This window comes from Heteronotia binoei, chromosome 3 (genome assembly GCF_032191835.1).
Source record: "Heteronotia binoei isolate CCM8104 ecotype False Entrance Well chromosome 3, APGP_CSIRO_Hbin_v1, whole genome shotgun sequence".
Lineage (NCBI taxonomy): Eukaryota > Metazoa > Chordata > Lepidosauria > Squamata > Gekkonidae > Heteronotia > Heteronotia binoei.
The window spans coordinates 102,804,087-102,828,349 of NC_083225.1; the positions used below are offsets into that span (position 1 = coordinate 102,804,087).

The 24,263-nt window shown below is 43.6% G+C and overlaps 1 protein-coding gene across 2 annotated transcripts in view; it reads right to left on the reverse strand.

Moving 5' to 3' along the window:
• Nucleotides 1-24,263, reverse strand: part of EVA1C (eva-1 homolog C) — a 118,149-nt gene that overhangs the window by 18,986 nt on the left and 74,900 nt on the right. For both annotated transcript variants that reach the window (XM_060234323.1, XM_060234324.1), the window contains exons 3-4: nucleotides 10,203-10,326; nucleotides 8,364-8,516 (exon numbers count right to left, since the gene is read on the reverse strand). In XM_060234323.1, the coding sequence (XP_060090306.1) occupies nucleotides 8,364-8,516; nucleotides 10,203-10,326 (277 nt within the window). The remainder of the gene's footprint in view (nucleotides 1-8,363; nucleotides 8,517-10,202; nucleotides 10,327-24,263) is intronic.

Consider the following 24,263-nt stretch of genomic DNA (forward strand, 5'->3'; position numbering starts at 1 on the left):
CCGCTGGCTTTAGTACATGCAGATGTGATAGGACCTTACCCCAAAAGTCACTCTAATAGGTTTGCACTGATCTTGGTTGATGATTTTTCCAGATTCTCATGGGTGTATGTGCTCAAAAAGACGTTCACAACAGTAAAATATTGGGCCCGGAAGGTACAGAAACAATGGAGTGAATTATGTGCTTTGCAGACTGACATGGGAGGCGAATTCATGTCTTCAGAATTTAACAGATGGTTGCAAGCACAAGGTATAACTCACAGAGTGGCAAATGTGTCAACACCTCAGGAGAATGGTGTGGCTGAGAAAAAGGGGGGAGTTTTGCAGGACATGATGCAGTCTATGCTTACTGATGCTGATCTATCACTTACTGGGCTGAAGCATTGAAGGCTGCATGCTACATAAGCAACAGGATTTGGACTAGGTCCATAGACAACATACCTTATAAGGTGTTGTACAACACAAACTCCAGTTTGGGGCATTTAGGAATTTTTGGCTCCAAGTTCTGGGAGAATATTCCTTTAAATCAGAGGAGAAAAGGGGGAGCTCGCTCCAAAAAGCTTCTCTTCCTAGGTTATCAGACTGGAATGAAAGCATACAGGTTTGCTAATGAACATCAAACGCTGAGCTTTAGCAGGTCTGCCAATTTTTGTGAAGACCAGAATTGGCACAGAGTGCATGCTAATGAATTGCCTTCGCAGGTCGCACTCCCCTTCTCCGGTGGTCCCTGGTAGTGGGACGGTCCTAAACTGCTGGGAGTAGGCTCCTCCTCCGGAACAGGATCGCTTGATCCGGCCTGGGGGAGGAGCCACTCCCTGAGGAACTCCTCAGTCCAAACGGCCCTGTTGAGAGAACAGGACGTGTTCGCTGTGCTTTGAGAGCACATTGATCAAAGTGACGGAGTTTTTTCTCTTCAGAGTCTCTGCCTTCTAACTTCAGCCACATCGGCGGCAGGCAGAGCGTTCTTGGCTGTCTGCGTTGAGGTTTTCCCTAACAAGGTCGGCTCAGCCTGCGGTTGCCGCGGAGAGAGGAAGCGAGATTGCCCCTTCCTTTGCCTATTGAGACGGGGGGTGGGGTGAGCGGCAGCCTTCGGTCTGGTCCCACGCAGCGCCGGCTGGCGTATTGCAGACGCCCAGGGCCCGCTCTTGTCCGGGAAGACTTCGGGCGCTGTGTAGAAAGAGCGGGAAGCTTCAGACAGCGAGTTTACTCCAGTGCTGGTAAGCTGTGAGAGAGAAAGCAGGAAGTTTTCTTATGAGGCATATTCTGCCTCCTTTCTTGGGACGGGCTCTGCTGTGATGAGGACGGCCCACCCGGGGAATTGCAGCTGGCCTTTCCCGCCTTTCTGAATGGGGTGGGAAGGCCGTTGTTTTTTATCAGGCCTCTCCTTTTCAGGCACGCGTCGCGTGGCCTGGGGGGGGGCGGGGTTGTTTTTTACCTCGCAGTAGAGGTCACTATTTCAGGCAGTTAGCCTGGTAATGGCAGTTTCCCCTTTTTTCCTTTTGTTCACTTTCGTTTCAGCCTCCTGTGGAGCTGAGATGGCTGATGAAAGGGAACAGGAGACAGGCTCAAACAGCGATTTCTCCATCCCAAAGTATTCTGGATCCACCGCTGAAAAGGATCGTGAGGACTCTGACCCGGATTTATCTGGAGAAAATGCCAAACTAAATTTACTGGCTTGGTTGAAAAGGGAACTTAGCAAGGAATTTGCCCCTGCCCAAGGCACTGCTGTGCTTGCTCCCTCTCAGAAGAGGAAGAGGCAAGCAGGTTTGGACATTGCCACAGCTCCTACGGTCTCTAAGAAAGCAAGCTTGAGTAGGGGTTTGGACTCTCCCAGCGATAGCTTGCATGAGGAAGAGGAGTCTGCCTTCTCGGGGGACTTGTCTGCAAAAGAGGCGGGAGAACTCTCTGAGGAGGAGGATGATACTCCCTCGGTACAGTCTAGGGTTTTCCCTGTGGAGTACTATTCTAAACTCCTTCCTAAGGTCCTTAGGGAACTGGATTTTGCGACCACTCCTAAAGAGAAAGCAGAGTTAGACCCGGACTTGCCTGCAGGTTCAGGGAAAATGATGCCAAAAGTGGGGGTTGCTCAGACTGGCGTGCCCTTGCCCGCCCCCTTTTTTAGTTTGATTAAGGCGGAGTGGGAGCATCCGGCCAAGCCAAAATCCAATCCACATTTGTTTTCTAAACTGTATGGTTTGAGCCCAGAGGCTACTAAGCGTCTGAAATTGCCCCTAGTGGACGATCCTGTGAATAGCTTATTATCCACATCGGTATTGCCTATGGATGCGGATGGGCTACCCAAGGATGCTTGTGATAGGCGAATGGAACAGGCACTGCGAAAAAACTTTGAAGCTTCGGCCTGGTCCATCCGGGCTTCTTCGGCGGGCTCTCTGTTTGCACGCGCAGTGTATACATGGGCTTCTAATCTGGCATCTGCGGATAGTGATGCGCCAAAAGAGTTCAAGGATGAACTCAAGAAAATAGCCCTGGGCACAGCATTTATCGCAGATGCGACTCTGGACGCTATGCAGTTGTCTGCTAGGGCAGTGGCCTGCAGTGTAGCAGTGCGCAGGAATGTCTGGCTTCGAACCTGGGATGCCGATGCAGCTGCGCAGGCTAGACTGGCAGTTGTTCCGTTTAAGGGTGTTAGTCTCTTTGGGGACGAATTGGAGCGCTTCCTTATTGAGGGGAAGGACAAGAAGAAGGTCTTGCCTTCTAAGAGGAAGGATTTTAAGTCTAAGAAACCCTTCCAGCCCTTTCGGGACTCTAAGAAATTCTCCCGGCCTGCGCCCTTTAAGCCTTTCTGAGGGAAGTGGCAGTCTCGCAGTAGGGATACCAAACCCTTCTCCAGCCGTAGTGACAAGGGAAATAAGAGTGACTCCAAGAAGGGAGGGTCACAATGACTATGCCATGCGGCTGGAACTGCTTCCTATCGGAGGGCGGCTACAGTTTTTTGCGGCTCAGTGGAAGGCATCGGTTGCAGATCAATGGGTGATCGACACGGTGTCCAAGGGCTACGCGTTAGAACTGGAAGTCTTCCCACGTCGGAGGTTTCGTCCAGTCCTGAGGAAGCAGGATCCGATCAGGCACCAGGGGATGCTGGACGCTATCCAGCATCTACTGGATATCAGGGCTATCGAACCGGTACCCTTGACTCAGAGGGGTCTAGGGGTGTACTCCATCTTGTTCCTGGTTCCGAAGCAGAATGGCGATACCCGGGCTATTCTGGACTTAAAATGGGTCAACCGATTTGTCAAAACCAAAAAGTTCCGGATGGAGACGTTGCGTTCCATTCTTCTGGCAGTGCAGGAGCGAGAGTTTCTAACGTCCATCGATCTGTCCGAGGCCTATTTACATGTGCCTATTCGACCAAGTCACAGGCGGTTTCTCAGGTTCGCTTACGATGGAAGGCACTTCCAGTACCGGGCTTTGCCATTCGGGCTCAAGTCTTCCCCGCGAGTGTTCACGAAGGTCCTGGTGGCGTTTGTTGCTCAGTTACGGATGGGGGGCGTGGCTCTTCATCCGTACCTGGACGATTTGTTGGTCAGGGCATCTTCGTACCAGCAGAGTCTGGAGGACACCGAGCGGACTCTTCTGGTTCTGCAGGACCACGGGTTTGTGGTCAACAGGACAAAGAGCAACCTTATTCCCATGCAAGAGATAGTGCATCTGGGTGTCCTGATCGATACTCAGAGATACAGAGTGTTCTTGTCGGAAGGACGACAGGTGAAACTCAGATCCTTGTTGGAGGAGGTGTTGGCATTGACTCAGGTTCCTGTGATGACCCTGGCAAAATTGCTAGGGGTTCTGGTATCTTGCCAGGATGTGCTGTCTTGGGCGCGTTTCCATTTACGGCCCCTGCAATGCTTTCTGCTTCCTTATCAGAACGTGATAACTCGCAAGTTGCACAGGCTAGTGATTCTCCCACCGAAGCTGAGGCGACAACTCCAGTGGTGGCTGGAACCTTTTCACTTTCAACAGGGGGTCGCTATGACGGAACCGCAGAGGATAGTGGTGACGACAGATTCCAGTCTCTCCGGCTGGGGAGCGCACTCTCAAGGGGTGATGTGTCAAGGTCAGTGGTCTCTGCTGGAGTCTCGACAGAGCATCAATCTGTTGGAGCTGCGGGCGATTCGTCTGGGGTTGTTACATTTTCAGACTACGCTTCAGGGGTGTCACGTGTTGGTGAAGACAGACAATGTGACAGCAAAAGCCTATGTCAACCGACAAGGCGGGACCAGAATCAGGAAACTGTGCAGCGAGGCCAACAGCCTACTGAGTTGGGCAGAGAGGTATCTCTTATCCATAAAGGCGGTGCACATAGCCGGGAAAGACAACGGGTTGGCGGACTGGCTCAGCCGTCAACAGCTGGATCAGACGGAATGGTCCCTGGACACGAGAGTCTTCCAGGCTCTTCAGCGCAGATACGGCAGAGTGGCAGTGGACTTGTTTGCAACCGCGGAAAATCGTCAAGTGCGGCGGTTCTTTGCCAAACAGGGACACGATCAGGCGGAGGGCGTAGACGCTCTCAAATGCAACTGGCCAGACGGCCTACTGTACGCCTTTCCACCACTGCAACTGATTCCGCGTTTGGTGAACAAGGTTCTTCAACACTGCGCGGAGCTGGTGCTGATTGCCCCCTTCTGGCCAAGAAGGGGATGGTTCCAGGATCTCTTGCGACTGTCGATGGAGAAGCCTTGGCATTTTCCAGTATCCGAGATGTTGTTGAAACAAGGGACATTACTCCATCCTCAACTGGACATGTTGCAGTTAACTGCGTGGAGGTTGAGCGGTCGCAGTTACTGAAGTTGGGGTTTTACTCAACAGTGATTGACACTATGCTGGCATCTAGGAAGGGTTCTACCACTCGGGTGTATAATAACACTTGGCGGGTGTTTTCCAGTTGGTGTGCAGAAAAGGGCTGGGATCCTTTGAAGTTACCTGTACGGAAGCTGTTGTTGTTCCTGCAGGAGGGCTTGGATAAGGGGCTGGCCACTAATACCCTTCGTAGACATGTGGCAGCTATTTCGGCGGTGCGTGGAACTAGGAAAGGGGGTTCCTTGACACTGCATCCACACGTTAAACGTTTTTTGAGGGGGGTGTCCTTGTTAAATCCCCCTACAGCACATAGGTTCCCTACTTGGAAGTTAAATGTGGTGTTAAAGGCGTTGTGTCATGCGCCTTTCGAGCCCATGGCCACTTGTAGTCTGAGAGACCTTACCCTTAAAACGTTGTTTTTGGTGGGGATTACTTTGGCCCGCAGAGTGTCCGAGTTGCAGGCCTTGTACCTTCCATAACGACAGGGTGGTGTTAAGACCTGATCCAACGTTTGTTCCTAAGGTAAATTCAGTTTTCCACCGCTCACAGGATGTGGTTTTGCCTTCTTTCTGTCCTAATCCCAAACACGAGAGGGAGGAGGAGTAGCACCGGTTAGATGTGAGGCGGGCCTTGAGTTTTTATATAGATAGAACCAAGGACTTTAGGAGATCAGAGTCTTTGTTTGTTTCCTTTAATTCCCCCTCGCGGGGAAAACCAGTTTCTGCTTCTACTCTGAGCAGGTGGCTGGGGCAGTGTATTTCGTCTGCATATACAGCGTCTGGGCTGGAGCCTCCAGGAGGCGTCACGGCACATTCCCTACGGGGAGCGGCTACTTCTGCAGTATATAAGTCCTTCTCCTCTCTAGAAGGCATCTGTAGGGCAGCCACCTGGAGTTCTGTCCATTCTTTCACCAGGCATTATAGGGTGGATAGGTGGGCAGCAGCTGAAGCGGCCTTTGGTCGCAGGGTGTTACAACAGGTCATACACTGAAGGTAGAGGTCCCCGCCCAGGGTACATATTGCTTTTGTATGTCCCAGCAGTTTAGGACCGTCCCACTACCAGGGACCACCGGAGAACGGAAGATTGGAAGCTCTTACCGTGAAGCTTCCTTCTCGGTGGTCCTGGAGTGGGACGGTCCATCCCACCCAGTGTATTATCTCCTCTAAGCGGAGGTTGGCTCTGACTGTTTACCATTACTTCTGCTGTTTGCAGTTATTAAAATGGAGTTGCATCAGTATGGTCTCCATGTGGTTTGTTACCATGATGCAGAATTTTGTTTTATAGATCCAGGTCGATGGGGAGTTCCTAAAAGAGCGGCCCCTCCCCCAGGCCGGATCAAGCAATCAACGACCCTGTTCTGGAGGAGGAGCCTACTCCCAGCAGTTTAGGACCGTCCCACTCCAGGACCACCGAGAAGGAAGCTTCACGGTAAGAGCTTCCAATCTTCCGTTATCAGAGGAAACTAAAAGTGTAAAACAAGAGATAGTGTCTCCTAGGCAACAATCCTCTGAGAGTGAACCGAGTGAGCAACAGATGCCTAGAGTTTCTACCAGAAGTACAAAGGGTATACCTCCAGTCAAATTCGGATTTGATACCACTACTGTAAATCATGTGTATGTAAAAGAGCTGAAAAGTTATCAGGAAGTGTTGACCTTGCCTGAGTCAGAAAGACAAGCTTGGCAGACTACCATGCAAGCAGAACATGATTCTCTTTCTGAAAATGGAGTGTTTACTCTGACTAATTTGCCTGCTGACAAAAATGTTATCAGTTGCCGCTGCATATTCAAACTGAAATCCTTACCGGACGGTGGGCTGCAAAGGAAAGCCAGGCTAGTAGCAAGGGGGTTTTCTCAAGTTGAAGGATTTGACTATGATGGTTTGCTCCTATGGTCAACTCCGATACGCTAAAAACAGTATTGTGCAAAGTTGGACTTGATGAGATGCAGGTGCATCATTTTGATTTTACAACTGCTTATTTAAATGCCCGAAGAGATGAACAGCTCTACATGGAGCAAATCCCAGGGTTTGAAAGCACTAACCAGAACCTTGTGTTAAGACTTAACAAAGCTCTGTATGGCTTAAAGCAGAGTGCAAGAGCGTGGAATCAATGTCTGAGCAAAGCCTTAACTGATCTTGGGTTGACACAGGGAATTGCTGACCCATGTATGTTTAGCAAAACCACTGGGAAAACTTAATGCTATCTGTTTGTTTTTGTAGATGATTTATGCTTTCTGTTCCATGATGATATGCAGCTGCAATGGTTTATACAAACAACTCAACACCTGTTTAAAATTAAACATTTGGGCGGCATTCAGCACTACTTGGGAGTAGACATAACAAGAAACACAAATGGATGTTTTGAGCTCAGTCAGGAGCATAAGATAACAAAGCTGCTTGAAAAGTATACTATGACAAGCGCAAACTGTGTTACCACACCAATGACTATGAGCTATGGTAAAAAGCCTGATGACAAAGTGTTTGAAAACAAGGCATTGTATCAGTCACTAATTGGGTCCCTACTGTATGTAGCATGTTGGTCAAGACCAGATATCTGCATTGCAGTTCATATGTTGTGTCAGAAGTGTGCGTGCCCTTTTATGAAAGACTGGACTGCAGCAAAAAGGGTATTGAGGTATCTAAAAGGTACTGCTGCAAACAAATTAGTGCTAGCCACTGCTTCAGTACAACCAGTTACAGCTTACAGTGATTCAAACTGGGGAGACAGAAAAGATGGAAGGTCCACAACAGGCTATGCTGTGTATGTGCATGGAGCTCTTGTGTTGTGGAAATCTTTGACAAACACACGTCTCAACTAGCACTTGTGAAGCAGAGTTTTCTGCATTAAGTGCTTGTGTTGTTCATCTGGAATGGTTATATCAGCTACTAATAGACCTACACATGCAATGTAACTTACCTATGTGTGTATTTTGTGACAATACTGTTGTTCAACAGTTGGCAGATGCACAAGGTGTCAAAACAAGAAGTAGACACATTAACATTCTTTATCAGAATGTCAGGGAGACTGTACATAGAGGTTTGACCATGTTACAGTACTGTTCTTCTGATATTAACACAGACATGTTCACTAAGTGTTTAAGTGTGGACAAATTTGTAACTCTGAAACGAAAACTGGGACTCACCGCCTAAGTCTTAGGGAGAGTGTCAGCATATGCTTGCTAGTAAGACTTCAGCTGAACAACACAATACATTCATACTCATACTCATACAATACATTCATACTCATACGTAGGGTTCATATTTGGGACTGCTGCCTCACTAACCTCTGATGCATGCTCGGTCGTTTTGTTGGTTTCAGCCAGCTGTCGATATCCATTTTAACAGGCTGGAAGATATCATTGTTTTTAAAGATAGAAATTGCTGCTACATATTTTTGAGGGTTTTTTAAGATGATGCTTTTATAAATTTAATTAAATGATTAATATATTTTGTGACGGTCATTTATAAATACATTTACAAGATCAACTGACTACTAAGAAAAGAGGGGCATAAATACTTTATAAACATAAAATAATAAACATAAAACTTACCAAACTGCGGGAGATGTCCTACTTCTGAGGAACAGACATCCTTTTCGTGCACAGACCTGCCATATGATGCAGAATATATGTTAAGGAATTTTGATTCTTTACAGTGGAGCTTCAGTTCTTCATTTTCGCATACTGAACTGCTTTTATATTCAGCTGGAAAAAAAAGAATACAGCTGTTTTTAGCAAGAGAAATTACATATTTAGAATCCCAGAATGTGATAACAGAAAGATTTTGTACATTTACTATTGCTGTATACATTTACTATTGTGGGTGGCTGGGTTGAGGTAGCACAGCCACACATTTACTGAAGGACTCTAACTAATAAATGAGGGCAGGGGGCTATTTCATTAACTGTCTATTTTAGGAGGAAAGTTCATGCAAATAGGTGGCTGTGTTTTTCTCCTGTAAGATCCCTATCAATCACTACCAGGTACAATACTACATATCTGCATCAGTTCTCTTTCTAACAGTATTGGTCGCAGGAATCACTCCTTGCACAATTGGCTGCATCTGTGGACATCCCCACACTGACATTTCTCTTCATGGTTCTGAATTTAAGATTGGTGACTGAAGCAAAAAAGTAAAATTAAGCAGATAGCTAAAACTAAGTCCCATTGAAAGCAAAAGGACTAAAGTTAGTAATGAATAATGTGCTATGTTGGTTTTAATGGGACTAGTCACAACTAAGTTCAGCTGGTGCATAGCCCTTGTTAACTCCATCTTTGTTACAAGTTGGTGTTTGGCCTTTAGTTGCTCCCAAGAGAATATCGCAAATCTTTTCTGCCTTTCTTTCTCCTATCAGTCCCATCTGATCCCTGGAAAAGCTGATTCCAAGGACCATGGAACCTACAATGTAGCGGTGGGGATCTTCATGCATTTACAAGACTGTTCATCATGTGTAAATAAAGGAAGGAGATATTTGGTTTTAAACAAAACAGATTATCATTTAATCTTCTTTGTAGAATGATCCTGTTATGTACTAGGTTAATGCCTAAACTGAAGCAAACATCTGTAGGAGGCCAGGATCCTGATGCCCACATTTTGATTGGCTGTTCTGCTTCAGTCAGCCAATTAGGAAGCAAGGCATTTTGGAGAGAAATGCAAATGAAGGATTCTAGAGGACTCAGTGGGTTTGGTGAGTGCCTGCCTAAGGGCCGTGATTTTCTATACTCTGATTGTATATATTAATTCCATTAGTTTGTTGTGTTAGTGACTGCTCCTCAATAAACACGGACTTGTTGAAAAAGAGCTGGCTGAGCCCACTTATAACAGATCCCTTGTAGACACTTTGTACTACATCATAGCTTATTCATAATAAAGTAAATAAATAATGATGTGCTCACCCCCCCCCCCAAAATAAACTTTTTCTGGCTACAGGTCTGACTTACATGGACAGACAGGTTAAGTGGAACTGGGAGGAAGGGGCACAAATGGAGAGATGAAAGGATATAAAATCACTGTTCCTGCCTTCTGACATCTTTCCTGGAGTTGAAAGATGACTGATGGACCTATTTTTTGTCCTGCTGTGAAAAACTGCATGCAAGAGACAATTATTTCTAATAATTTCTGAGAACACAGAGACATTATGCCATATCTGAAAAGCATCTATAATACTGCTTTTAGGCAGCATGTAGTTTCTATGCATGTAACCAGAAATGACCATGTTTATGCATGCTTCATAGAAGAAGAAAACATGCATAGGAAAGCCACAAACTTTGATGCAGTGATCCACATCAGAGCATCATATAGAATCGTGCAAATATTTTTGTGCTGGGACTACCGTTATAAGAAACAGCAAAATACAAACACAAATGGCAGGTGCTTGTTCTACAACTTACTAGGTTTGCATTTAAAGGAGACTAGGAGGTATTTAGTGACTCCTGGACATAGTTCTGGTCCAAAAACCCAACTATTCACAAGAAGATGGCATGATCGCAGGTCCTGGCATTCATCCAGCACTTTCTAAAATAATGGGGGAAAAACCATAGACCTGAAAAACAAATTATGACACTATCCAACATTTTAAATGCAACATGCATTAGAAAGATCATTATCATATTAATAAATTAGTGCTAAATTACATTGTAAATTACACTCCGTTCACAGATCTCTCAGTTGAGCAAGCTACTTCAACTGTCTAAATTACTGTGGGTGCAAGATAAATTGCTATGATGTTGATATTGTATATAATATTAGGCAAATATCTGAAATATGTGATAAATAAATTTTAACTTGTTTTTCTATGCACAGCCAGTTTGATATATGTGTTAAATGTTTTGAATTGGATCCCAAATAAGTTTCCTCTTAATGGAAGGTCAGGGTGACTGTCATCCCACCCACCCCACCCCCAGAAAACATTGCAGAACCCTTAGTACTTCACCCCTGTTTTTTAGGAGGAGCAGCTTGTGGAAACCATTGACTCAGAGAGAGGGAAGGCAAGGAAAACTCCATTCTACACCAAGCATCAAATTTAGTTTGAGTCCATCCCTTTAAATGTATGCATTAAAACTGTACTGTGTGAAGGGGCCTAGGAATAACACAATACTTTCTCAGCCCAATCTCTTCCACAGAATCATTTGGCTAAAACTTAGATCCACAATCAATTAAAATCACAGATGATTAATCAGTAGGGATAATTTAAACTAGTACCAGCAGATTTTAATATGTGGAGCTACAAATAAAGGGCACATGTCTAATCTTTTATTTGATTTTGGTTATAGTGATAACCTTTTATTTAATTTTGGTTCTGGAGAGTTCCTGCGATAGGAACAGATGAAGACCAAGTCCTATGAGGAACAGTTGAAGGAGCTGGGTGTGTTTAGCTTGGAGAAAAGATGACTGACAGGAGATATTATAAGCGTTTTCAAGCACTTGAAGGGTTGTCATATAGACTAGAGGATGATGTGGAGTTGTTTTCTGTTGCCCCAGAAGGTTGGACCGGAATCAATGAGTTGAAATGAAATCAAAAAAGTTTTCAGCTATACATTAGGAAGAACTTCCTGACAGAGTGGTTCCTTAGTGGAACAGGCTTCCTCTGGAGGCAGTGGGCTCTCCTCCTTTGGAGGTTTTCAAACAGAAGCTAGATGGCCATCTAGGGTTGCCAAGTCCAATTCAAGAAATATCTGGGGACTTTGGGGGTGGAGCCAGGAGACTTTGGGGGTGGAGCCAGGAGACATTAGGGGTGGAGCCAAGATCAAGGCTGTGACAAGCATAATTGAACTCCAAAAGGAGTTCTGGCCATCACATTTAAAGGGACGGCACACCTTTTCAATGCCTTCCTTCCATAGGAAATAATGAAAGATAGGGGTACCGTCTTTTGGGGCTCATAGAATTGGACCCCCTGGTCCAATCATTTTGAAACTTGGGGGATATTTTGGGGAGAGGCACTAGATGGTGTACTGAAAATTTGGTGCCCCTACCTCAAAAAACAGCCCCCCCAGAGCCCCAAATACCCGCGAATCAATTCTCTATTATTTTCTATGGGAATAAATCGCCATAGGGAATAATAGTGTGTCCAGCAGACATTTCCCTCCCCTCCCCCCGCTTTCTAATGACCCTGAAACGGGGGGAGAGCCTCCAAACCGGGGGATCCCCTGCCCCCACCTGGGGATTGGCAGCTCTATGGCCATCAGACAGCCATGCTGGTTCTATGAACTTAGGCAGAATGTGAGAGGGCAGGTGGGAAGGATTGTATCAGTGCTTAGTTCTCATGGCCCTTTCTTACACACCCAGGGAAATACAGATTTGGGGTCAGGAGGCAATTTTCTCCAGGCCAGTTTGGCCAAGGATTCCTGGAGGTGTGGTGGGGAGGTAATTGTGAATTTTCTGCATTGTGCAAGGGATTTGGATTAGATAACACTGGAAATCCCTTCCAATTCAGTGATTCTAGGAAAATACTAAGATGACTACTCCTTTTAACTATAACTTATTCATCAATAATAAATTATCTTGGAGATCTCAGAAAGACTTAAATTTTTGCAATATAAACACTACACGATTGTGAAAGCATATTTATTTTATATTGTCACAGAAAAGTATACATGTTTATTTTTGCTGAGTTTATCCATCTCTCTGGCCGTTTTCGCACTTAGCGTTTGCTCCCCTTTTTCCGCGGCGCAATTATGTCCAGAGCATTTTTCTCGTTTTTCCCACTAGTGACTCTTTGCGGCGTCGCCTTCCCTGAAGCCCCGGCTCAAATCGTTTTCCCACTGGCATCGGCTTGAGTCCGATGCCCTGTCAATCATTTTTTTTTTAAGCGCAAGTCTGGTCGCGTAATGACGTACTAACGTACTAACGTAACATCGAGCTGCTGCCTCCCCTTCATTTCTTGGACAAACCGCATCACGTGTGCTGCTGCTGCTTATGGATTGGCTGCAGCTGTAGAATCCTCCACAGCCCTTTATGTATTAACGGAAGCATTCACAGTGGAGAATCCTAGCACTAGATTCCCCCCCCCAAATTCTGAAGCACTAGATCCCCCCCCCCAAATTTCCTCCGCTCTCTTTCCCCTCCCCGGCTGGCGCTTGCAACGGGGACCTGACTGATTCCTGCTGCCAGAGCTCCCCCCCCCGCTCCATTCTCTCCTTCCCCTTCTGTGGCGCGTGTGAGGAGCTCGGTCGCGTCTACTTTCTAACCGAGCGGAATGTAGCCAGGGAGAAGAATGCAGGACTCCAACTTCCCATTTTATACATGGCGATTTTGTGCAGGTCCAGAAATCCTGGTGGCACAGCTGAGGGAGGCATTCCCTTCTTAAAACACACACACATGGACGCTGTGGCCCGCACCGGCACTACATTCCCCCCCCCCCCCAGCAATGGTCGTTTTCGCATTATCGAGATAACGCAACAGCGGAATAACGCAACTAAAGTCAATAATAAAAAAAAATTCTAACGAAACCAATTGAAGTGCCAATTGAGGCTATTCCAGGAGGGTTTTTTTTTTTTTCTATTTGTTAATTTCGAAATATCGCTATTACGCAAAACTGTGAAGTTTAAAAAAAAAAAATGGCCGTGCCGGCACTTTGGGGAAGCGCCGCGAAATGCTGATGATTGGCCAAGCGGGTGGATGGGGTGGGAGGACGGAAAGGGAGAGGGTGACGCCCCCAAAGCAGTCGATCCGGCGTGGATGGATTTCGCACAGGAAACTCCGCTGAGTGGATCCGGAGTGGATCCGGAGGTTTTCGGAAACTCCGGCAACTTGCTGAAAAACATACTCCGGCGTAAAATCCCTGAAGCGCCGGAGCAAAGCGCAGCGCCGGAGCAACATGTGCGAAATCCAAGAGAAGATCCGGAGGTAAATGGGGCGCTACGCCGGAGCAAACGCTAGTGGGAAAACGGCCTCTGTCACATTTTTATTCTGCCTTTCCTCCAAAGTATGGCTGACAGAGCCTCAGATTCAGACTAATCCAATGTCTCCACTCATTCACATAAACAGGAAAGTAGTTAAGGATACACCCAATATGTTCAGGATACATCAAGAAGAGAAGAGGAATGAACCCCCAAACCTCTAAGGGGGAGGTTAACATTATCAAAGGTGAAGGGAATCAGCAACCTAGGCCAGTGGTGGCTGGAGAAACCAGTATTTTGTTTACTTACATAAACCAGTATTTTGACAAACTTATCTGTCAGCATGGCTCCTAATATTACAATAGTGATTCTTAATGGATTATCAACTTTAATCTTGCTCACATCACCAGTGAATAAAAAGTATAGTTATCACTGATACACTGAAAGGTATTTCAGTGGAATGACTAGACTGGACGTTGTTACTATTATCACTAAAAATTTATTAAATCCAAAGGTGACCTTGCTTCTGAAAAGAAATTAGAATAGTTGAAAGGAGATTAAAATTTGTCTACATATCAGTAAAAGTAGATAAAAACTGATGCTGTTGAATAATTGTTGAAAATGGATTGAGAAAATTACTATTATTATAAAGTTGCCAGCTCTAGTTTGGCATATACCAGAAGACTTTGGGGTGGAGGCATTTTATCCAGGTGAACTCATCTCTGTTGCCTGGAGATCAACTGTAATACCAGGAGATTTCCAGCTACCATCTGGAAGCTGGCAACCCTGATCTTCTGTTTGATATTTGTCATATAACTTTAAAAACTCCAAGAGCAGAACAATGGGAAATCACCAACTCAATAAAATGATAATGAATTCCTATTATGCTCAGATAGTTTAGCTTCTTATCATGCAAGGCAGAATTGTTGTCTCTGAAAATGTGTTCATATTTTACATTATGTTGTACAAGAGAGATATGTTTTAGTATTAAATTGCCTATGTAAAATATTAGAACCACTAATATACTAATAATTAAGAACAATCAGAATATTCACAAATTAGAAGTGATTTAATTTCTCTTTTACTCCATTGGAAGGTCACATTTAAGATTCTTTGTTCTTTCTGTAAAATAATATTTTGCTTGGGTTATGCAGATCTCAATTTCTGTTCCAGTGAGAGTAGGTAGAATGAAATCATCAGAAATTGTTTCCAGCAATTCATTTTACTGTAAGATCTGAGACAGCTGATGTGGGGGGAGAGGGAGTTGTTTTCTTCTGAGACAAAGTTAGACATATATCTTTCACTTGAGTGCAGTGTTAACATATTTGTAAAATATTATGAGAGCAATTCTAAGCAGGTCAACTCATAAGTGAGTCTCATTTTATTCAGTGGTTTACTCTCAGGATATTTATTCTAAAGATAGTTCTTAGGTTTGTAGTCTGCACTATTTTTAAAAGCTGAGATACAGAATTGCTTTAAACCTACCTAAACCCCAAAGATTCATCAGGCCAAATTTAGTCCTGATGCCAAGTCAGTAAGAACACAAGGGACAGGTGGGATCCATGATTGTAAAGAAAAAAAACAGCTGGACTTTCACCTGGCCCAAAAATTTCTTTTCAGCAATTAGCTACAATGCAGCTCATACAAGTCATGTTTACAAAACCCAATTCCATACCTCAGTAATATACTGTATAAACACTACAGCATTATACTAAGCTACTTTTAGACATCATTTACACTCTTTAGCAAAGCCAATGAAGAGTTTAATGATGCTACAAACACCAGACAACCCCTATGCCTATTAAAAGTCTAGAGTCTCTGTCTAAAAATGCTGGCCACCGGATATTTCTTTTAAAAAAAGAAGCAATATCATCTTGGATGAGAAGATGACAGTATTCACCAATAAAACCTGAAAATCATCTGACACCATCAACAAACTGCATGGAAAATCTTTGTGTGTGTATGTGCATGTATACACATGTGTGTGAATGCATGGAAATTCTTTTTTTTAAAATGTTGAACACTGCATTTAATCAAAGATTTCAGGTTTTCACGGCTGGTAACATCATTAGGGTTTGTAGAATCTTTCAGGATTAAGTGCCGTGTTCTACTGGAGAAAGTTTTCCTTCCAGATGTTTCGTTCTCACCTGCGGAGAACATCCTCAGTGGCGTTGCAGCCGGAGCAGGCGCTCAGACCTTCTTGGCTGCTGTGCATTGAGTGGGGCCAGGGCTGCTGGAGAGCTGCTATTTCTAGGCTGGAGGGGGTGTGATGAAAGGGCAATTGGTTTGTGGATGTGCCCATTGTTTGGTGGGGCTTCCTGGAAGGGTAGTAATAAGGAAACTGGCTGTTGAATGTGACCATTGTTCCGTGTTAATTGCTGGGAGGGTTGGAAGGGGTTTGAAGATAAGGAAGATGGTTGTTGACTGTGCTGATTGTTCTGTGGAATTTGCTGGTTGTTCTGAGACTTTCTGCAATTTATAGTCTGTAGGGTGTTTTGCAGAGCTGGGTACCAAGATTGGTGGATGAAAATGCCTTCTTCCTTTCTGTTAAAATTGTGCTGGTGTTTGTAAATCTCAATAGCTTCTCTGTTCAGGCAGGTATGATAATATGAGACCGTAGAAAGGACTTCAGTTCTTTCAAAGTGGATGACGTGGTCTCCTTCTTGAAGTGCATGTTCAGCTACAGCTGATTTTTCTGGCTGAAACAAGCGACAATGTCTCTTGTGTTCGGTGAGACGGGTGTTGATACTGCGTTGGTAAGTGCCACACAACAGATCCGCCACATGCTGCGCTCGGCCAAAGATATGAGAGATCCACTTTCAACCCCTGGAGTCTACAAAATACCCTGCTCCTGTGGTGCAGTCTACATTGGCACTACCCAACGCAGTATCAACACCCGTCTCACCGAACACAAGAGACATTGTCGCTTGTTTCAGCCAGAAAAATCAGCTGTAGCTAAACATGCACTTCAAGTAGGAGACCACGTCATCCACTTTGAAAGAACTGAAGTCCTTTCTACGGTCTCATATTATCATACCTGCCTGAACAGAGAAGCTATTGAGATTTACAAACACCAGCACAATTTTAACAGAAAGGAAGAAGGCATTTTCATCCACCAATCTTGGTACCCAGCTCTGCAAAACACCCTATAGACTATAAATTGCAGAAAGTCTCAGAACAACCAGCAGATTCCACAGAACAATCAGCACAGTCAACAACCATCTTCCTTATATTCAAACCCCTTCCAACCCTCCCAGCAATTAACACGGAACAATGGTCACATTCAACAGCCAGTTTCCTTATCACTACCCTCCAGGAAGCCCCACCAAACAATGGGCACATCCACAAACCAATTGCCCTTTCATCACACCCCCTCCAGCCTAGAAATAGCAGCTCTCCAGCAGCCCTGGCCCCACTCAATGCACAGCAGCCAAGAAGGTCTGAGCGCCTGCTCAGGCTGCAACGCCACTGAGGATGTTCTCCGCAGCTGAGAACGAAACGTCTGGAAGGAAAACTTTCTCCAGCAGAACACGGCACTTGATCCCGAAAGATTCTACAAACCCTAATACTGCATTTAATGTTGATCATTGTATTACTATGGGGATTTACCAACAAAACTGAGAATTCATACAAGATCAAATGCTGAATTAATCTCTGACCTTAAATTGTGTTTATTATTATTACAGTAAACATTTGTTTATACTTTCCATATTTGGTCATTTTAATCTTCATTTTGTATTTTTATAACTGCAACTCTGAGTGTAACAAAGTTGGAGTCCAGTAGCAGCTTTAAGACCAACGAAGTTTTATTCAGAATGTAAGCTTTCCTGCCTGATGAAGTTTGCATGCACCCGAAAGCTTACATTCTGAATAAAAAACTTTGTTGGTCTTTAAGGTGCTACTGGAACCCAACTTTGTTCTATTGCTTCAGACCGATATGGCTGCCCATCTGGAACTGTGAATGTAATCACTGCATATCATTTGATTTAGTGCAAAGGATAAGAACATAAGAGAAGCCATGTTGGATCAGGCCAATGGCCCATCCAGACCAACACTCTGTGTCACACAGTGGCCAAAAAAATTAATATATATACATATATATACACACTGTGGCTAATAGCCACTGATGGACTTCTGCTCCATATTTTTATCTAAAGATTCAAGCTTCCTTAAACAAAGTCAGCTCATAACAGGGATTTTTACCTCCTACTGCTTGTTGCAAGATCCTCTGCACTCTCTGAAAGGTGAATGCTGAGGAGAGCAGGACTCTCATCAAGCTATGTATCATAGGGGACTGCAGCACAAGAGAGAGAGAAGGGGCTTTCTCATTCTTGTGTAAATAGAATTTTTTCCTTGCAGAGCTATGCAAGAGTGAGTCTGAGCTGATTTCCCTCCTAGCTGAAGACTTCTCTATGTATCACATGGCAATTTGAAGTGCTGCTAATCCTCAGCGACCAGCTTTTGGTGGGTTCTAAGAGGGCAGGTAAAGGGAAGGCAATAAGGATAGTTTCTGTGAATTCACTGCATTTGCAGTAGCAATGGTTCCAAATGTCAGTGCTGTACTTTATAATTATATATTGCAAAGGTACCGAAGAATAGAACACATCTAGAATGTTTTAATGGGAAATATAACTGTCAGAACCATAGCCATGATTACTACAGAAGGACATTATTTATTCCAATGCAAGACCAGTTTTTTCCAGTTATACCATCAAAGAGAGAGAGAGAGAGTTGTCTTAATATGAATATATGTGTTACTGTCATGTCCAGTAAAATATTTTTACCTAGTGTATAGCCTTTTTTTTAAGGGGGGTTGACATATTCAGGGCCACCTTCCTTTTGAGTAAAACTGTTGGATATTTCAGCAGAGTAAAAGGGAACCACACAGCACACACATGTAAATTAGCTAAAATAAAGCTTACTAATAACATTAGGAAGGGTTACATGATATATAAATCAATATACAGTCTATCTAGCTACATCTTTCCAGTTACTGTTATCTCCAAGGTGGATTCTAGCATCACACATACTCACACTTGATCTTAGAACAAAGGGAGCAGAAAGAAATCCCTAAATGTCTAGTGCAAAATATCAGGTACCATCACCAAACTATGAATTGACCAACAGCCAGGCTAAAGGTTACTTCATTATGCACAGAACAAACTTTTTTTTCTAGAGGCAACTATGTACAGGATAGCTCATTGGTTCTAAAGCTAACAAACAATTATGATAAACAAACAAATGTGTTTTGATGGCAAATGACTTCAGGGAGTAAAATGTTGCAAATATTCCAACAAAAATCAGTATACATAACAGTATACATACATAATCAGTATACATAACAGTGTGGCTCTTTCACGGATATTGTCTTTCTCTCAAAGCCCCCACCACCCCGTGAGCTGGCTTTCAGAAGGCATTTGTCTCTTTAAATCAGTTCCCTAAGCCAAGCCAGCCAGCAGCTTGGAGAATGCATTTAAAGTTAAAGTTGCTTTCTTTCTACCTCTACCTCCCCTGTCTATTTCCTTCCTTCCTTTCTCAAACATCTGATGTTCATATCTTGCAGCTCTCAAACATCTGAAATTTATTGTATGTAGCTCTTGCATTAAGCAAGTTTGAGCACCCCTGTGATAGACTAACACAACATCTGCAATTGATTTCAGGTCACGGAAAACCAGCTGTGACATAGGTTACTTATGAGTGTAAATAGCTTTAAACAGATAAGACAAATTCATGGAGGATAGATCCATTCATGGCTATTAGCTATGGGGAGCTAAAGGAACTTCCAAATACAAAGGCAACAAACCTCTAAATACCAATGCTGCAAGACCCTCTAGGGCAACTGGCTGCCTGCTATGTGACTCAGTGTGCTGGACTAGATGGACTATTAGTTTTGATCCAGCAAGGCCCTTCTTATAAAATACAAATTATAAAAATTCTTAACATCTCCTTCATATGCATATATACTCAAAGGCAAAAGACCATTACTGGTGACTGTCAGTAACTGTGTAGCTTAGAAGTTACTGCATCTTAGCTCATCTACTGTCATCTACTGTCAAAGTGATGAGGTCATGTGACTCTGATCACAGGACTGGCTGATGCAATGCCCGGTAATTGCCTGTAGTCACAGTGAGTCAGCATATTTGCTGATTGGTGGGCTGAGCTATAAAAGTGCTAACTAGCAAGGTTACTTTCTCTCTCTGTATTGATGATTATCTGGCGTAGCACTTTGGAGCTCTGGATCGTAATTATACTGCACTTATCTGTAAATATTTGTAAATACACTGATAGTTTTAGTAGAACTAGTGTGAAGACTCTTCTTATTTGCGGTGCCATTTTTATTAGCCTAATAGCACGCCGCTCTGCTAACACGCACTGTCCGTCATTAACAGAATCCCACACTCTTGTGAAGACCCAGTAAAAGTTAATCAAATATAGGTACAATCCTACAAGTGTCTTTCTCACCTAACTAACATCGTTGTCATTGTTATGATATTAACACTCACCAATCACCACTGTGTGATTGTACTCTTGGTAAAGATCACGTATCTGTGAAGGAGTTCTAAATCATTGGCTGAACAACAGGAAATTAAGAATGCTTTATTTTAAGACATTATTTGAATGCTGAACAAACCCTGAGTTTTTTGTTGTTGTTTAATTCATCTAGGGTTGCCAGGTCCAACTCAGCAAATATCTGGGGATTTTGGGGGTGGAGCCAGGAGACTTTCCCATTCCCTAAAATAAATAAATAAAAATACAGCAGTGCAGTTACCCTGAATATAGTCTTCCTCATCCCCCAGCAGCTGCAATTCCACTAAATGAAAATGAACACTCACACACACTCACAAAGCAGCCCAAATAAAATTTGCAAGCACACACTTTTGTGATCTTAACTGGGGCAATTTATTTACAGAAGTTGCTGAATGTAACTATCTGCTGTATTTCAACCAACTTCTTCAGACTAACAAGAAAACAAAAGGAGAGCAGCCTAGAGATGGAGTTTTCCTCCATTCCCTAACCAGGTTCCAGTTAAGCCAATTTTACTATACACACAACTTCTGAAACCAATGCAAAACAAACAGAGGAACTGTACTGGCTTCTCTTCCTTTTTCACACCTTTCACACACTCACTGGGAAGAGCCACGTGGCTCTGCTTGCTCACCCCACCCATGAAGCTTTTTTCCAGCTGGGATTTAAAGGCACACACACACAGTCCAAAAGACGAACAGTTTGCAATGTTCTTTTCAGCCTGTCAAGATTTAACAGCACATCATGGCTATTGGGGCGGGGCTTCCCCCACCGGGACCTGGGAGCTGGCAAGCCTAAATTCATCCCAGAGGAAATAATAAAATGCAAAAGTCATCCTGAGTAATTCAGCAAAGTCTGAAGCCTCCCTTGAGCTAGAAGAATTAAAGTAGAGGAAGGTTCCATAGGTTGCAGAAAAGCTTCCATCTTTGCTTTACAGATGGCAGCCTCCAGATAGGACCTGGGGATTCCAGAATTATGGTTCCTCTCCAGACTACAGAAATCAATTATGGAGAAAATGGATGCTTTGGAGGCTAAACTTTGAGGTCCAGTCCTCTGTAAGCTCCATCCCCAAATCTCCAGGTGTTTCCCAACCTGGATCTGGCAACCTTTATCCCCATTCCTTGCTGGTGGCCGGAGGGGGAGGGCCTGGCAACCTACTTTGCTGATATGAGTGGTAGGATACAAATTAAATGAAATTGCCTTAGATCTAACATTTTAAACTGGATTGTGTTATCAGAGCTTCTGCCATTTTTTTTTCTTTTGAAAATAACCAGAAACTCCCTAAAAACATGGATCAGGGAAATACCATTTTACCTATCTATAATCAGGATTTCAGGTCATGGAACTACAGTGCATCTAATATATTTATGTGATCTCAGTCCAGTCTGAATAATAAATTCCAGTGGTGACATTTGAAGCCTCCTGACCTTTTACCTCTAAGACTTTTTAAAGGCACTTTGCCTTCTAAAAATAAAGTTCAAATTATTTCATAACAAAAGCTATAGAAGAACAGGTTTGTCTTCAGACCTCCCTGTCTTTAAGACTGCAAGCAGATAAATCTATATATCACATTTTTACATTGCCCTTCCTCTGGTGAGCTGAGGGTGGATCTCTCCTCCATTTTATTCTTGCAACCACCCTGTTCAGAGACAGTGAGCTTCTAAACACAGCAAGCATTTGAACCAGGTCTGCCAAGTTCTAGGGAGACACTTTAAGCACATCACCACACTCAAACACTGGGCTAAACAGGAAAACCAGATATAAATCGTCATAATTAACTATTAATTATTATAAGGAATTCTATAAAGGAGAGTTTCCTTAGTATCAGGCATTCCGCTGTACTATCATTTTTTTCTGCTTAAGGATTTTGTTCTATATGAGGACCTAAGTGAAGACTATGATGGGAGTTCCTGCCTGGCTCATTGGTACCATAAGGATTGAGCTTGGGGACTTGGGAACAATGGACAGTAGGATCCAAATCCCTGCTGCCCTGATCCAATCATGGGCCCCTGCTGGTTTGAATGATCCAATAACATGCTTGCGCGGGAATCCTGTGTTGCATATAGTTGGCCCTGTGGGCCCAGTTCTTCAGTCTTTCAGTGCAGCCCTATACTATGCTGCACTTAATAAAGAGCTATAATCACTACCACCTCGCTTCATCCTTGCATTGAACCCACTATATTATAGTGGCGATGAGGATGGGATTCGGATGAGCGAAGTCCAGGAACAATCGGCACCGCCCAGCGCACCAAGCTCCAGCGCCACCGCACAAAGGACACCACCACCTGGTCCTACCATGGCTGCCGCTCCCTGACTGCACAGGTACATCCCGGAATTCGACTCAGCTCACCCAGACACTTGGGATACCTGGGAGAAGCGGCTGAACTACTTCATCCAATACCATAAGATTACAGATGAGAACCAGCAGAAGTCTCTCCTGCTCAGCATCTGCGGCATGGCCACTTTGTGGTTGGCAGAGGGCCTCATCTCACCCGCCATGCTTGAGGAGGCAATGTACAAAACGCTGGTGGAGGACTTCTGGTCTTGGCGACCCATCATTAAGACCGACCATGGATTTGCTCCCGCTGGTTGGTCTTAAATTGGACAACTGGGGGGCTCCCCTTGCCGGGGAGCCTGAATCCAAGATCCAGGAAGGGCCCTGGCAGGTGAGCGGCTTGTTTGTTGAGATACTGCTGGTTGGTTCCCGAACCCGCGAACACTGCGGAGCCCTGTTGCCCCGATCGCAATTTTTAAATGGCATTCGGGTTGAACACTGGCACTTCTCTTTCTTCTGAATTAAATTCTGCATGATCGAAGCAAACTGGAAAACCTATATGGTGACTGTAAGTTCTCTTTTTTACTTTGAGTGCTTGGAAGAGCAAAGTTTGGAAGCATGAAGGTTAGAGCGGGATCGCAGCGAATTCATAAGGGGTGACGGGGGTGGGGCGTGTCTTAACCATCTTCCTGCTGCAGGGCTTCAAACAGACTGTGAGAGGGCAAGGCTTTTAACTTCTAATAGAATTTAAGTCCCAGTAAAGACTGATCCACATGGATTTTCAATATTAATTACTTAGAGGCAGGCAGTGAACTGAGTTTTTGAAAAACTGCCCAATGTACAAGGCATATTATTAAAACATTACAGCTAAAGAATCGACTAAGAATTTACAGCTAAAGAAATTTTGATTGTTATTATCTGTGACCTACTTTATGGATTTTAAACAGTCTGGTTTGAATATTGGATTACAAAAAGGAGCTACGTTGCTGATTTTAGAAAGAACAATGATGAAGCTTATAAAGTCAAAAAAGATAATGATTCTATTTTTTCTTGGTGGATTATAAGATTATTGACAGGATCTATAACCCTATATAACCCTATATTGGATTAATTTTTTATTTTTACCCTTGCCTATGGATTACAGATGGATCACAGAGATGTGGATGGCTTTAATTAAATTGCTGGATTACAATTAAGTTTTTATTTTGTAATTTTTTAAAATCTTGGTGACTGTACTTTTGCGGCTTAGTTTGTGTGTTTCCTTTGGATTGTAAAGATTACAAAGACCTGTGGGAAGAGGATATATAAATGGGACATTTTGGTTTGGATTAAAATTTACAATATTGACTTGGGAATATTTGGAGTATTTGAACTGCTTTTTTGACTACTTTTTTGACTTCTTCCTGGAGGACTGGACTGGATTAGTTTAAAAGTGTGCTATAACTCTGCTGGTGTGAGTGTATTCTCATTTCCCTTTTTATTGAGGTTTACTTTTGGTATCTTTGATTTATTGTTATGGTAAACTGATATTGTTTATAGTCTTTGTTTATAGTCTTAAGTATTGTTATTTGGGTGTGCTAGATTGTTGACTTAAGGGGAAGGCTTTGTTCCCAAACAATTTTATATCTATTCAAAATATTGACCTCTCTTGCTTGGTCCTGAGTTAGTTGACAAAAGCTGGAACATAGTGTTCCAAAACAGGTTGGTGAGTTGTAAACATTTGATGGGGAATGTAAACACTTAATTTTTTTCAATTTCTTCAAAATTTCTTTCTTCAAGTCTGAGAGGGAATATATACTGTGAGTAACTTGACA